The sequence below is a fragment of the Hippoglossus stenolepis genome, chromosome 11 (assembly GCF_022539355.2).
Source record: "Hippoglossus stenolepis isolate QCI-W04-F060 chromosome 11, HSTE1.2, whole genome shotgun sequence".
Lineage (NCBI taxonomy): Eukaryota > Metazoa > Chordata > Actinopteri > Pleuronectiformes > Pleuronectidae > Hippoglossus > Hippoglossus stenolepis.
In genome coordinates this window covers 3,208,266-3,223,264 of record NC_061493.1, presented here as the reverse complement: position 1 = coordinate 3,223,264, position 14,999 = coordinate 3,208,266, and the positions used below count along the sequence as shown (strand labels likewise).

The following is a 14,999-nucleotide window of genomic DNA, read 5'->3' as shown; positions in this document are numbered from 1 at the left end:
TTGTTGGCGGCTCTCCCTCCGTATTGGTCAAGGTTCCTCCTGTTCCTCTTTAATGTGGGAGGGCTCTGGGTCCTCCTGGTCCGCAAGAGGGCTCCACTGCTGCTGCTCAGGGGGAACCTCTTCTTTACTCACCACCAGTTGCAGGAAGTCTGCATGGAGAGTAGAGAGGTATGGTGTTTTTTGGTCTCAAATAGTGTCACAATACAAAACAATGTGTCGATACCGATACTTTATTGATACTATTCCAAAAAAAGGGAGTGGCTCTATCTGAGCCAGTGGCACAAGACTTCTGTCGTTTGATAGTATGATGTGTAGTTTGTGAGGCTACAGTTGTGTGCAGGTTAACCCTGGGTTTGAAATACCAGAATTACAATGTCATTTATGTTCATTATTTCATGCTCAATAAACTTTAGTTTATCTGTTGAGTGTTTTCATGTTTGCATTCATGCATGTAGGTGTTTTTTTGTCAATAAATAAGTAGCCTTCATTTTATGGTGTGATGTACTTACATGTACTTGTATTGGCACTGCAGGTTTTCCTGCATCGTGTGAAAGAAAAACTTTTTTCACGTTCTGAGCAGTTCATAGTAGAATATACAGAGAAAATCTTTCAGCACAGTTTCGATTTTACTCTGTCAAATATGAAAGTGAGCACAACTGCTGAATGAAAACAGAAAACACAACTTTCAGACATTACTCTGTCGTTTCAAAAAGACAATTAGGTCAATGTTCAGTCAGTGGACAATCCATGAATACAGATTTCACTGAGTTAATTTTCTCACATGAATAAATAGAAAATATTTCATTTCTGCTACAACTTGTACTTCTAATAAATATAGTCTTTTCTATTTGTCACTGCCTTTTATTAAGTCACATCTGAGGCCTTGCATTCATTCATTGTAACTTTCGTTCTCCTATCTTATTTCATTCTACTTTTTATTTTCTATTCTCTGAACTGTATAAGGATTTTTTATTTGACCCGACTGTTTATATTTGTGTCTCTTACACTTTGTCTTAATGGTTTTAAAGATTTAGGTCAAATTCAGATCAACTTCTTGAAGCTGTTAGTGACGAGTTGCTCTGCTCACATTAAATATATTTTAGAGCCACAACTCACAAATGTTTCTTGTGTCTTTCGATGAAAAGCAAGCTCCACAAGCTTAGCTACCAAAGAGCAGCTTAGCTCCATTAGCTCAGCTAGCTTTCCGGCTCCAGGGAGCAGGGACTGACCTGCTCTGTGCAGCCTTATTTCGGGCTTCATCACGGCATCGAGCAGCCTCCTCTGGCGGCAGATCTCCCGCTCTGACCGCTCCAGTCTGTCTTCGTACTCCACCACGGTTTCCTCAAACACAGCGGCGATCTCCTTCGCCGCCGCCGTTAGCCGCTCGGTGAGCAGCGCTCTCAGCGCCGGGACTTGAGCCGTTTCTTCCCCTTTCTCCACCTGCAGCAGAAAGTCTTCAGCGGCAGCGCTGATCCGCTCATGTACCGACACCCGCAGCAGCTGCACGGCGCACATTGTCCTCCTTTCTGCGCACTTTGAGTCTCGAACAAGCGGCAACAACCCGGGCTGAGCGATGAGGCCAATGCGGAAGTGCAAAAAGAAGCTGTGGCCACTTGCGGCTGGCTCAGTGTTGCCAACTCCTCAGTAAGGAAAGTAGCTATTGGCTGTGCTAAAAGTCGCTAACTGACGTCACCACCCACTTTGCATAATGGTAATTGACGCTGTAGGAGAGAGGAATAACGTCGTGGGAGAGACAAAAAGTGAGTAAAAAAACACCCTAAATATGTTTAGAACTAAAAATGAGCTTTCTTCTGTTGATTCTTGGTTTGTTTTTTTATTTTGCCATTGAAATAGACCATCACTTCTCAAAATAACTTCATGACTTTAATGCCTTGTCCAGACCCACATTACATGAATAAATGTTGTCCTGTATTGTTAAATGTTAGAATATCAAATTTAATCAAAAGACTGTTATGTGGGGTGGAATTGCTAGCTCTACGTCCAAACCTCCTCCTTTATCCGGGCTTGGGACCAGCAAAGTGACCCAAAAGAGACACTCTGGCAGAGTTACTTAGGTATTTTTAAAGTTGTATTTATTTTATTTTTGGGGGGTTTCTGAAGTTTGGTTTAGTTTCTAACCTTATGCTCCACCTAGGAGCCTACAACAACTCACAGTAAAACATGAACATTTTTTGCCATAACTATAACATTTGTAAAAAGAAATTGAAGGTGTTTCTGTGTGTTTGTCTGCGGGAGTATGCGTTTCTGTGTGTGTGTGTGTGTGTGTGTGTGTGTGTGTGTGTGTGTGTGTGTGTGTGTGTGTGTGTGTGTGTGTGTGTGTGTGTGTGTGTGTGTGCTTGTGTCTGTCCCTCTTCACTAAAACTGATAATCACATGTAGTTTTTAGTTATTAATCGATGATGACGGATCATGACTACAGATCGTTCCGTCACTTTAACCCTGATGTCCTGACTGTGCGCGTCATGTTACGTCACGTGTTGTGTGAGGGGAATGCGTGCACACGGTGTTTAAACATTTGTCTCATGAACTCAAACAAACACAAAGTAAACGTCAGTCCTGTACGTGTCCTAATAACTTGTGATCAGGGCTGGTGTTAATTGTTAAAGTGTAAAATGAGCGCAAGTCAGAGGGGAAGTGAGGAGGAAACAGACTCTTACACATACAGGACGACCGGACCTTTAATGATCCTGGATCAGCGCTGGTTATAATTATGCAGCGGCAGCACATCGCTAAGACAATGAACGTAGCAGTAAACATGAACCGATTATGTTATGTCTCTACATCGATGCATAGTCGCCCACGTCTGCGAGACAGGCGGCTGTCTTGACCGCAGCCTCTCAACCACGGCTTCCCTGCTCTGCTGCGCCCCGCCCACAGTCAGTATCTCATAGTAATGAGATAGTAAGTCATAATAATGAGATACTAAGTCATAATAATGAGACTCTATGTCATTGGAATGAGCTCCCCAATGACATCAGGACAGCAGAAAGTCTATGTAATGTAATAATAATGAGATACTAAGTCATAATAATGAGATACAGGATTATTATTTTCTTCATCACAGTGGCGGAGATCGGCCTCCATACATATCGGATGAATAATACGGTTTTCTGTGGTAAGTAAAATACGGTATTTTATTTATGTGTTAGTAGTGATTAGCTACTCGTTAATATTAGGCAGACTTTACTGAATCTGTCATTTGTGTGTTAAATAAGTAGACATGCAGAATAATGTATTTGTTTGTCACATATAAATAAATTATAGGAAGTGTAACTTTACTACAATAGACAGTCACATAGATAACCTGAGGCTGATGTCCACCACCTATTTCCTAAGCTGAAGTGAAGTGATTATGATCTGATGAACTTTGAAGTAATAAACTTTTATTTTTACCATGTAAAAGTCTGTGAAGGAGTTAACCTGGGACATGTATGACTTTACATATCTGTGTATTTGTGTTGATTTTTCCTATAGGTGACTCAGACAGTCTGCACCTGTGGATGTCCAACCTTGATTCAACATTAGAAAACATGAATAGCCTTGAATTCATGTGATTAGTCAGTGAAAATGTGTAATAATCATTCTGACTGGTTCACGTCAGTTTATATTGGCCACAGTCATACAAAATACTGTCATTTGAAGAATATAATCTGTTTTTAAAATCTCTGCCTGTCAGAACAGTCCAGAACCAATCTCTTTCATGTGATCTTTGTGTTGGATCCATCAGTTCTTCTCTCAGCCTTGATCTGAATCAAATTAATGTGTTGGAGCCATTTGTTTAATATATGTTAAATAGTTATACATTTATTTTTCAACATGCCTGATTTATTAAGACCATGCACTTTCACATTTACATAGTAGTTTGGTGCTTGACTGGGACCATTAGGGACTTCAGTCCCAATTGGCTGATGGTCTGTGCTTGTTTCGTTTTTTAAGCTAGGGAGCAGAGAGCACACTCGTCATGGACAAGGCTCATATTCCCCACCACGCTCTTTGAGTAGATTAATAAACATATTCTGGTTGTGTACTGTTTAACTAGAAGGAAGTTTCAGTAAAGCCACGCCAACATTTTGATTTATGTGAATTTAAAAATAAATCTGAAAGAACTAATGAATGCTAATGACATGTTAACTGACTCAGTAATATTTAAAAGAGAGCTGATGTTTACGGGACCTCTGTGAAATATTGATATGCCCCTACAAACAAACACACATGTGGTGGAAATTTATCTCGAGATGTGAAATAAAGAGTTTCCCAGACTGGAGTTGCCTTTGAGTGTTTAATAGTTAGCTCTGCAGAGGTTACACAGTAAGCACGGGTGCTTAAAGTGGAACTCCCCCAAAGTCAAAAAAGCAGGTTCTTATACATAGTGGTGTTTCAAGAAACATAGCGTGAAAAACAGACAGGAAATCGTCAGCTGTGTCTGTCTGCCGTGGCTGTTGGGAAGAACGTTACAGAATAAGGGGACTGTTTGTGGTCACATGTAATTTGGTAGACAGAAAAACATCTGCTGTTGCTTCTACGAATAGAGGAACCGATTTCAGAGAATAAGGGCATGAACTTTGAGGTTACATCCTGTCAAGGCAGACAGCATCAGTCATGACAGTAGTAAGACATTGATCAGTGGAAATTTCAATTACACACACGCACACACAATTATATATTGATCAATTAACATAAATGTTCCTGAAATAATTCTCCACACATGTAACTTTGCAGATGAATTTACTCAGTAACAGAAACAGATCAGTTTTGTGATATTATTTTTTGGATATTTACAGATGTTTTTATTTCAATGTGTGTATAGCAAAACTTTCACATGTCATACCAGACATTAAAAAGCTTAAGGCTAAAGTGCCCTTGAAAATTAGTTGTACAAAACGTCCCTTTTTTTAAACTAGAATTTACAGATTGTATTTAATTGCTTTCTTTTTCTGCAGAGCCTGCAGTCATTTGTGTGTAGGTGTTAGTTTAATCGTCTTCTCGTATGTGGGACTGGTTTGAGTGGCAGTGAGGAGAGTTTGACATTTCTACATGATTTCTACACTTTCACAGGCTGTTTGAGGGGTAAAGACCTGCTCTTATATCTGCATGTTCAGCGGTCGGATCTCGTCCACTCTGTTGCGGTGCAGCTGGAAGGCGGGGGTGACCCAGCGGCCACACGAACACTGATCCCCACACCAGTTGAAAGAGCCCAGCTTAGAGCTACACTTAGGACACAGCAGCTACACACATAAAAACACACAGGGAGAGAGAGAAGAGAAAACCGCAAACGGTCAGTACAGATCACAAAACCAACTGGGACATGTGGATCTGTGGATCTATGCCTCAAAGGACATTTTAGTAAGTTCTTCAGGGTTAAGACTTGGTTTTAGGATTGTGTGTGTGTGTGTGTCTGTCTGTCTGTCTGTCTGTCTGTCTGTCTGTCTGTGTGTGTGTGTGCATGTCCATCCATCACCCCAATTAAAGCTTGTTCCATCCACTGCACCGGCTCAATGAAGTAAGATGTACACTGGACATCTCCTAGACAACAACACATTTTATGTCGCTATTACAACTTCCCCATCTGACACTATTAACACTCGTGTGGTTCCTGGGTCGGATTGACCCAGAGTGTGTGTGTGTGCGTGCGTGCGATCATCCGCAAGCCCTGGCCGGTCAGGGTCAGGGTTAGGGCGACCCAAGGATTGTCATTATCCAATTCTCCTGGGGTCATTGAGACCAATGGATTGTCATTCTCGATTCTCCTGGGGGGTCATTTAGACCCCCAGAGAGGGCGCTGTGTTGCTCTGTGGGGTCATTTAGACCCACACCTGATTCCAATTGTAATCTCGGGGGTATTATAGACCCACAGAGAAGCTGGTTTGCCATTCTCCGTGTGCCACCCTCCCTGACCATGTCACGATGTCACGTCAGGCACGTTTCACCAGAGAACAGGTTCTCCAACAGCTATTCTCCCAGCAACAAGAAGACCGAGACAACGACGAAGACGGTGACGAAGACCATGACCCAGTGGGTGATGCTGCTGCAGATTCGTCATCTTTGGAAGAAGAAGAAGAAGGACAAGACCACGGCACCACCACCACCACCACCGGACTCGTGGAAAGAGAGATCTTCCCGTCAAGAAACGGGGAAATAACATGGTCCTCGAGGGCGTACGGCCAAGAGGAGGGCCGCTGCTCCTCCTCCTCCTCTTCCTCCTCCTCCTCCTCCTCTGCTGCGGCTCAAAGCGCTGCCGCTACGCCCATCGGGGTCCCCCCGGGCCCCACGATGCACGCGACGTCCCGCGCCTGTGACCTTGCCTCGATGTTCCGCCTGTTTGTCACGCCGACGGTAGAGAACATCATCCTGGAGATGACGAATCGGGAGGGTCGTCGAAAATACGGCGACGAATGGAAAGGTATGGACGAGACCGACCTGCGCGACTATGTAGGGCTGCTGATCTTAGCGGGAGTGTACAGGTCCCGGGGCGAGGCCGCCGCCAGCCTGTGGGACGCCGAGAGCGGCCGGGCGATATTTCGTGCCACGATGCCCCTAAAACTCTTCCACACGTACTCCAGACTGCTGCGCTTCGACGGCCGCGAGACGAGACGCACGAGACGAGCCACGGACAAATTGGCGGCCGTGCAAGAGGTCTGGGACGCGCGGCTGCCGCGCCTCTACAACCCGGGGCCCGAAGTGACCGTGGACGAGCAACTGGTTCCGTTCAGAGGTTAGTCTTTTTTTTCGTTTTTGTTTTATATTCTTATTATGTTATGTTATGTTATGTTATGTTATGTTATGTTATGTTATGTTATGTTATGTAGCTATAGCTAGATAGCGGCTGCTAGTCCTCATCTCCTCTCCTCTCCTCTCCTCCTCTTCTTCTCCCTAGGCCGGTGTCCTTTCCGACAGTACATGCCCAGCAAGCCGGCGGGATCAAGTCGTGGGTGGCCTGCAATGCAAAATCCAGCTACGCTTGGAAGATGCAAGTGTACACCGGAAAGCCGAGCGGCGGACGCCCAGAACGGAACCAGGGGTTGCGGGTAGTGCTCGATGTAACGGAGGGACTGCATGGTCGTAACGTCACTTGCGACAATTACTTCACCTCCCACGAACTCGCGCAGCAGCTCCTGGAGAGGAAGATCACCGTGGTCGGCACGGTTCGGAAGAACAAGCCCGAGCTCCCGACCGGGCTGCTCGCGGTCAAGGGAAGAGAGGTGTTCTCATCCAAGTTCGCATTCACGCCCACCGCCACTCTGGTGTCCTACATCCCAAAGAAAAACAGGAACGTGGTGCTCCTGAGCACGCGGCACCCTGAGGCCGACGTCAGCGACCGCGAGGACGGGAAACCGGTCATCTACAACCGCAACAAAGGTGGCGTGGACAACCTAGACAAGGTGATCGGAACGTACAGCTGCAGGAGGATGGCCGCGCGTTGGCCCCTGGTCGTCATCCACAACATTCTCGACGTCTCTTCCTACAACGCCTTCGTGATATGGAGAGAGATCAACCCCGACTGGATGCCGGACAAGCGGAACAAGCGGAGGGTGTTCCTAGAGCAGCTGGGAAAGGCTCTCGTGACTCCGTTCATCGCACGAAGGGAGCGCATCCCCCGCACGGAAGCGTCCGCTGCGGTTGCGGTCGGGGAGTACTGGCGGAAGTGGAGTGGGAGTTTTACTTTGACAATGACATTACCCGTGCTTCCATGGGTGGGGCTTCCTCTTTGCCTTGGACTCCCTTGGGAAGGTACGTACTTTCGTCACTCTTCTGACTTTTATTAGTTTTAAGTTGTAAATAACATCAGAAGTTAGTGTACATGTTATATAATGTTGTTTGAATGATTGAATGTTTGTTGTGTCTCCAAATTATTGTATTTGTGTAAACCTGCATGTGATGAAGAGGTGTGTCTGCTGCGTAGCGGTGTTGCCCGTGTAGGTACTGTTAGCATGCTTAGCGAACATTGTGTTGTTAGCCGAAAGCTAAGTAACGCTATGTATATTGTACAGGCGATGAGCACGCAGCAACTTCATGCAGACACTGTTTTGTTTCCACAACTGCAGGTATGTGAGTTTATGTATGTCTTGTTGTATTATTTTCTTAATGTCCAACACGTACGTTAGATTGTTTAATTTATGTAAAGTGTATTTTATTTACTTTATGTAATTTTATTTATGTTAATTATTTTATTTAGTTTTAGTGATAATGTGTATATATATATATATTCATTGAGTGGTGCTCTCTTTGCCTTGGACTCCCTTGGGAAGGCGATGAGCACGCAGCAACTTCATGCAGACACTGTTTTGGTTCCACAACTGCAGGTATATGCTGGCGGTCAGTGTGGAGGAAAAAGTCTGAAAATCCCAGTTATCTGTTTAGCTGTTGCTGGACGGACAATAAAAACAATTGTAAAGACATTGTATCTGAAGTGTGTCTTAAAAAAAACATTCACAACGCAGAAGTAAAGACACTACATAAGCAACCCTTGTAATGAGTTATACATGTTGCATTCACTGCTGGAGGTTGACACTGTTCGTTTCCTTCTAGAGGAGGGTGAAGTGATGGGGCCGTGATGAATCAGGGAAGGATACATCATAATTCATCTGATGAAAGTGTCTTGCAATTCTAGTAGTGGTTAACATAGCCATGAGCTACTGCCAAATTCAGTAGACTTCCCACAGCTCCCTCTCCAGATTTGTTTGCACGTTTAATAATCAGCACAATTTGAAGAAAACCTAAACATATACAAATTCTCAGGTAAGTCCTGGAGTTATCATGTGTTTTTTTCCTCTATTTCTAAGTGGAGTCATGGATGTTTATTTGGAAATTTAAATCTTTACATGGAAACTCACACTGAACACTAAAATGTGTGCATCGTGTCTGTGTGTTCAGATATGACATCACAGCCACTGCTGCTGCTGATTGGTTTTCAGACAACCTCGTGCTCCTGTCCCTTTCACCTCATGCTGTCTGTCTACCTCTGAGCCACGGAACAGTTCGTCTGCAGAGGAGAGAGCTGGAGTCAGGCTGTGCATTTCCCAAAATGTTCAATTATTCCTTTAAACATGCTGCAGTGGTTTCCATTCATCATCTAGACTGTGGCAGCTCAACACATGCTAATTAATCCCACCACACTTTCATAATGAATCTCTCTTTTTTTTTTTTTTACATTTCTCATAGTGACATTAAGAGATCTTGCTGGTGCTGTCATGAAATCCCGAGTTATGATCAATAACTATCTGGTAACATACGTCACCACAATAAAACTCTGGCTAGCTAAATAGATTAAGGAATACAAAAGACATGATGGAAGAAAAACCAACAGAGTCAAACTTTAGGTCTTCCCGTTGACCTCTGACCCTTACCAGTGAACAATGACAGTCCCACCTCCAACCACAGCCTCCTGAATGAACAGGTAGCAGTCGTCCAGGTGACTCAGGAGGTCAGAGGTCACCTCATCTAAAACGTTGACCCACTTCATGCAGAAGGCACCATCAGCGGGAAGCTGAGGGGTGGGGTCGACAGAGTCCACAGACAGGACACGAGTGACAGCGGCATCAGCCAGTGCCTGCCTGTCATTGAGATCGGCCGCGGTGCCAATGTACAGACCGGGGTCCACCAGGATCATGACTGCAAAGAGAGACACAGAGAGCTCACATCTGTCTGTTCTTACCAGGAGCTAACACGATGATTTGTTATAAATCACATCCCTCATGATTGTGTTTTCATAAATGTGACCACAAACATCTCCTATGTATCTAAAAGGCTGGATACAACAAACCTGAGGAGGAAAGATGGTCTAGTTTTCTTCCTACGTGTCTGTTTCTGATTCATTGTGTGATTGTGTTTCAACTTTGTTAAAGATTTTTCCTTCTCAAATGTTTGAGTTAAAGATTGAAAGAGAAAAATCCAAATTATCTCTTTTTTCTATCAGTACAGGGGAATTTAAAAAAACTGAAAATATCAGTGCTTATTTTCTTGATTTTAATTGATAACTGATGTTATTGTATATATGTTTTCATTCTCTCTTTCTAGTTATACAGCACATTTCATACACAGAGGTAAATACAGTGTGCTGTAGAGGGACTTTTTAAACAACACAGACTAAATGAAAAGAAATCCATTTAAAATCAGATAGCACAGTTTAAAACAATTTTCAAGCAAAATAAAAGAATAGTAGAATAAAAGAGTAAATCTGTTTTTAAATTCACTGCCTGTCAGAAAGTTGAGCCCAGAACAAATGTGTTTTGTGTTGAATCCATCAGTTCTTCTCTCAGCCTTGATCTGAATCAGAGTACGCCATCAGGTGGAAGGAGCTAGAATTTTCTGTGTTGGAGCCATTTGTGAAATATATGTTAAATAGTTACACATTTATTTTTCAACATCCGTGATTTATTATTTATTATGCAGTTCCACATCTATTTTTTCATTTTCTTCTGATATTTACTGATATTTTTATTTAAATCTGTGTATAGCCAAACATTCACATCATATGCACACATTAAACAAAATTGTTGCACAAAACAGTTCTATATATATACAAAATACAGCAAATTTCTCACCTTCACATCTGAATGTGTTGTTTCACAGTTTACACCTTTCACCTGCGTAAAGTTTTGTGATTTCTTGTGCATCCCTGTAATTTAAAAATCTCTCAGCAGCATCTCCATGGACCCTTATACTAACACAAGCAGCCTTGAATATTCTGACATTAGAATTAGAAATAGTAGAATATCCTTGATGAATAAAATAAACCACAACTAAAACAGACTCTGTTAATAAAACTTGGTCTTGAATAAATTTGAAACATTTGGCCCAGAATATATTTAACCAGCTCAGTAAAGTGAATGGTTATGATTTAGATGAACTTTTAGGTTTCTATTGTATTAGGTTAGTGGGTGTGTGTGTCTCTCTTAAACTCTGGAGTGAATCAAACAAACAAAGTAAAGTTCAGTGCTGTTCAGGTTCTAATAACTTGTGATGAGTGTTGGTGTTGATAGTGAAAAAGTAAAGTGAGCTCAGGTCAGTGAGTGTGGAGGACGACACTCAGACTCTGACACGATACAAACCAACCGCTGCGTCTGTTCTGATCCTGAAACAGCAGCGCTAATAATTTATCATTAGTCCGAAACCCTGTATTCACACTTGAGTTGCTTCCAGTTGACATTTACCGCCTCGTTCACATCAACAAGTTCTCCTCTCTAATGGGTCTGGGGCGGGGCCTGTGTGCGTGTGCAATGCTGCGTTTCAAAAACTGTTAAACTGATTAAAACAGGTGAAGGAGGGACTCTTAATTCTCTATTTACAACAGTGAACTATGAATATGTATAATATGAATAGCTGCTGATCAATCCTAATAAATCTTTTGTTGCAAACAATGCAACTGAATCACTGCTCTCCTCTATGATTCCTCATATGTCTCGTTAAAGTGGACTTTTGGCGAAATCTTTTACCACACTGAGAGCAACAAAATGGTTTCTCTCCTGTATGCATTGTCAAGTGTGTCCTTAAATTAGCCGAATGGCTAAATTTTTTATCACACTGAGCGCAACTAAATGGTTTCTCTCCTGTATGTACTCTCAAGTGCGTCTTTAAATCACCCGATTGTCTAAATCTTTTACCACACTCAGGGCAACAAAATGGCTTCTCTCCTGTATGCATTGTCAAGTGTGTCTTTAAATTAGCCGAATGGCTAAATTTTTTATCACACTGAGTGCAACTAAATGGTTTCTCTCCTGTATGAACTTTCATGTGTGAGTTTACCTCGGCTTTATGTTTAAATGCTTTATCACACTCAGAACAACTAAATGGTTTCTCTCCAGTATGAACTGCCATGTGTGAATTTAACTCTGATTTTTGTTTAAATGCTTTATCACACTGAGAGCAACTAAAGGGTTTCTCTCCCGTATGTACTCTAAAGTGCGTCTTTAAATCACCCAATTGTCTAAATCTTTTACCACACTCAGGGCAACAAAATGGTTTCTCTCCTGTATGCATTCTCAAGTGTGTCTTTAAATTAGCCGAACGGCTAAATTTTTTTTCACACTGAGTGCAACTAAATGGTTTCTCTCCTGTATGAACTTTCATGTGTGTATTTACCTTGGCTTTATGTGTAAATATTTTACCACACTCAGAACAATTAAATGGTTTCTCTCCGGTATGAATCCTCATATGTACATTCAGCTGGTCCCAATGTCTAAATCTTTCTGCACACTGAGTGCAACTAAAGGGTTTCTCTCCTGTATGAATCCTCATATGTACATTCAGCTGGTTCTTACGTATAAATCTTTTGCCACACTCAGAGCAACTAAATGGTCTCTCTCCTGTATGAATTGTCAAGTGTATTCTCAGCTGGTCCTTTAGTCTAAAACTTTTACCACACTCAGAGCAATTAAATGGTTTCTTATCAGTTTTACATCTCATATCACTTAATGGCTGTTTGTTGTTTCTTATATGAGGCTGAGGCTCCCTGGTCTTCATCCAATCATCTTCACTGTCTTCAGTCCCAGAAGAGTCTTCGGTCTTGTCCTCAGAACCTGGTTGTAAAAATCCATCAGGACCTGAGTTCCTGGCTGGTTCTGGTTTTCCACCGTCCGCTCTGTTCTCCTCATTCTGACTCTGATGAAGCTGTGACGACTGAGGTTTCTCTTCGTCTTCTTCACTCTTCACAGCAAAAGGAGTCAATGTGAACTTGATATCAGCCTCCTCCAGTTGTTGAAGCTGCTCTCCCTCCTGATTGGTCCAAGGTTCCTCCTGTTCCTCTTTAATGTGGGAGGGCTCTGGGTCCTCCTGGTCCGCAAGAGGGCTCCACTGCTGCTGCTCAGGGGGAACCTCTTCTTTACTCACCACCAGTTGCAGGAAGTCTGCATGGAGAGTAGAGAGGTATGGTGTTTTTTGGTCTCAAATAGTGTCACAATACAAAACAATGTGTCGATACCGATACTTTATTGATACTATTCCAAAAAAAGGGAGTGGCTCTATCTGAGCCAGTGGCACAAGACTTCTGTCGTTTGATAGTATGATGTGTAGTTTGTGAGGCTACAGTTGTGTGCAGGTTAACCCTGGGTTTGAAATACCAGAATTACAATGTCATTTATGTTCATTATTTCATGCTCAATAAACTTTAGTTTATCTGTTGAGTGTTTTCATGTTTGCATTCATGCATGTAGGTGTTTTTTTGTCAATAAATAAGTAGCCTTCATTTTATGGTGTGATGTACTTACATGTACTTGTATTGGCACTGCAGGTTTTCCTGCATCATGTGAAAGAAAAGTGATGAACCCACAGGATGTATACGATTCTTATTTAAACCTGGGGAACACTGGCTGTGGAACAGCTTGCTTATGTTAACTGTTTAGAGCGGTCACGCTGGCTGCTCTTCTAGAGACTAATGGTTTCACCCACTTTTTTCACGTTCTGAGCAGTTCATAGTAGAATATACAGAGAAAATCTTTCAGCACAGTTTCAATGTTACTCTGTCAAATATGAAAGTGAGCACAACTGCTGAATGAAAACAGAAAACACAACTTTCAGACATTACTCGGTGGTTTCACGCAGACAATTAAGTCAATGTTCAGTCAGTGGACAACCCATGAATACAGATTTCACTGAGTTTATTTTCTCACATGAATAAATAGAAATCCTTCTACTTTTATTTTCTATTCTCTGAACTGTATAAGGATTTTTTATTTGACCCGACTGTTTATATTTGTGTCTCTTACACTTTGACTTTATGGTTTTAAAGATTTAGGTCAAATTCAGATCAACTTCTTGAAGCTGTTAGTGACGAGTTGCTCTGCTCACATTAAATATATTTTAGAGCCACAACTCACAAATGTTTCTTGTGTCTTTCGAAGAAAAGCAAGCTCCACTAGCTTGGCTACCAAAGAGCAGCTTAGCTCCACTAGCTCAGCTAGCACAGAGCAGCTTAGCTCCACTAGCTTAGCTACCAAAGAGCAGCTTAGCTCCACTAGCTCAGCTAGCTTTCCGGCTCCAGGGAGCAGGGACTGACCTACTCTGTGCAGCCTTATTTCGGGCTTCATCACGGCATCGAGCAGCCTCCTCTGGCGGCAGATCTCCCGCTCTGACCGCTCCAGTCTGTCTTCGTACTCCGCCACGGTTTCCTCAAACACAGCGGCGATCTCCTTCGCCGCCGCCGTTAGCCGCTCGGTGAGCAGCGCTCTCAGCGCCGGGACTTGAGCCGTTTCTTCCCCTTTCTCCACCTGCAGCAGAAAGTCTTCAGCGGCAGCGCTGATCCGCTCATGTACCGACACCCGCAGCAGCTGCACGGCGCACATTGTCCTCCTTTCTGCGCACTTTGAGTCTCGAACAAGCGGCAACAACCCGGGCTGAGCGATGAGGCCAATGCGGAAGTGCAAAAAGAAGCTGTGGCCACTTGCGGCTGGCTCAGTGTTGCCAACTCCTCAGTAAGGAAAGTAGCTATTGGCTGTGCTAAAAGTCGCTAACTGACGTCACCACCCACTTTGCATAATGGTAATTGACGCTGTAGGAGAGAGGAATAACGTCGTGGGAGAGACAAAAAGTGAGTAAAAAAACACCCTAAATATGTTTAGAACTAAAAATGAGCTTTCTTCTGTTGATTCTTGGTTTGTTTTTTTATTTTGCCATTGAAATAGACCATCACTTCTCAAAATAACTTCATGACTTTAATGCCTTGTCCAGACCCACATTACATGAATAAATGTTGTCCTGTATTGTTAAATGTTAGAATATCAAATTGAATCAAAAGACTGTTATGTGGGGTGGAATTGCTAGCTCTACGTCCAACCCTCCTCCTTTATCCGGGCTTGGGACCGGCAAAGTGACCCAAAAGAGACACTCTGGCAGAGTTACTTAGGTATTTTTTTTAAGTTGTATTTATTTTATTTTTTGGGGGGGTTTCTGAAGTTTGGTTTAGTTTCTAATCTTATGCTCCACCTAGGAGCCTACAACAAGTCACAGTAAAACAGGAATTTTTTTTGCCATAACTATAACATTTGT

The 14,999-nt window shown here is 42.8% G+C and overlaps 3 protein-coding genes and 1 pseudogene across 3 annotated transcripts; 1 reads left to right on the top strand and 3 right to left on the bottom strand.

Annotated features, from left to right (window-relative positions):
- Positions 1 to 27: 27 nt before the first annotated feature.
- On the bottom strand, positions 28 to 1,641 carry LOC118117755. Its single transcript, XM_035170283.2, has 2 exons — positions 1,230 to 1,641; positions 28 to 149 (listed from the first exon to the last, which is right to left on the bottom strand). The coding sequence occupies exons 1-2, from the start codon at positions 1,513 to 1,515 to the stop codon at positions 28 to 30; spliced, it is 408 nt and encodes a 135-aa protein (XP_035026174.2). The 5' UTR covers positions 1,516 to 1,641.
- Positions 1,642 to 5,924: 4,283 nt separating this feature from the next.
- LOC118117309 lies at positions 5,925 to 8,114 on the top strand (annotated as a pseudogene).
- Positions 8,115 to 9,214: 1,100 nt separating this feature from the next.
- On the bottom strand, positions 9,215 to 10,092 carry LOC124854470 (dual specificity protein phosphatase 1B-like). The gene has a single exon (XM_047342077.1). The coding sequence runs from the start codon at positions 9,625 to 9,627 to the stop codon at positions 9,361 to 9,363; it is 267 nt and encodes an 88-aa protein (XP_047198033.1). The 5' UTR covers positions 9,628 to 10,092; the 3' UTR covers positions 9,215 to 9,360.
- A 277-nt stretch (positions 10,093 to 10,369) lies between these two features.
- LOC118117756 (gastrula zinc finger protein XlCGF57.1) lies at positions 10,370 to 14,418 on the bottom strand. Its single transcript, XM_035170287.2, has 2 exons — positions 14,011 to 14,418; positions 10,370 to 12,862 (listed from the first exon to the last, which is right to left on the bottom strand). The coding sequence occupies exons 1-2, from the start codon at positions 14,294 to 14,296 to the stop codon at positions 11,388 to 11,390; spliced, it is 1,761 nt and encodes a 586-aa protein (XP_035026178.2). The 5' UTR covers positions 14,297 to 14,418; the 3' UTR covers positions 10,370 to 11,387.
- Between the last annotated feature and the right edge of the window lie 581 nt (positions 14,419 to 14,999).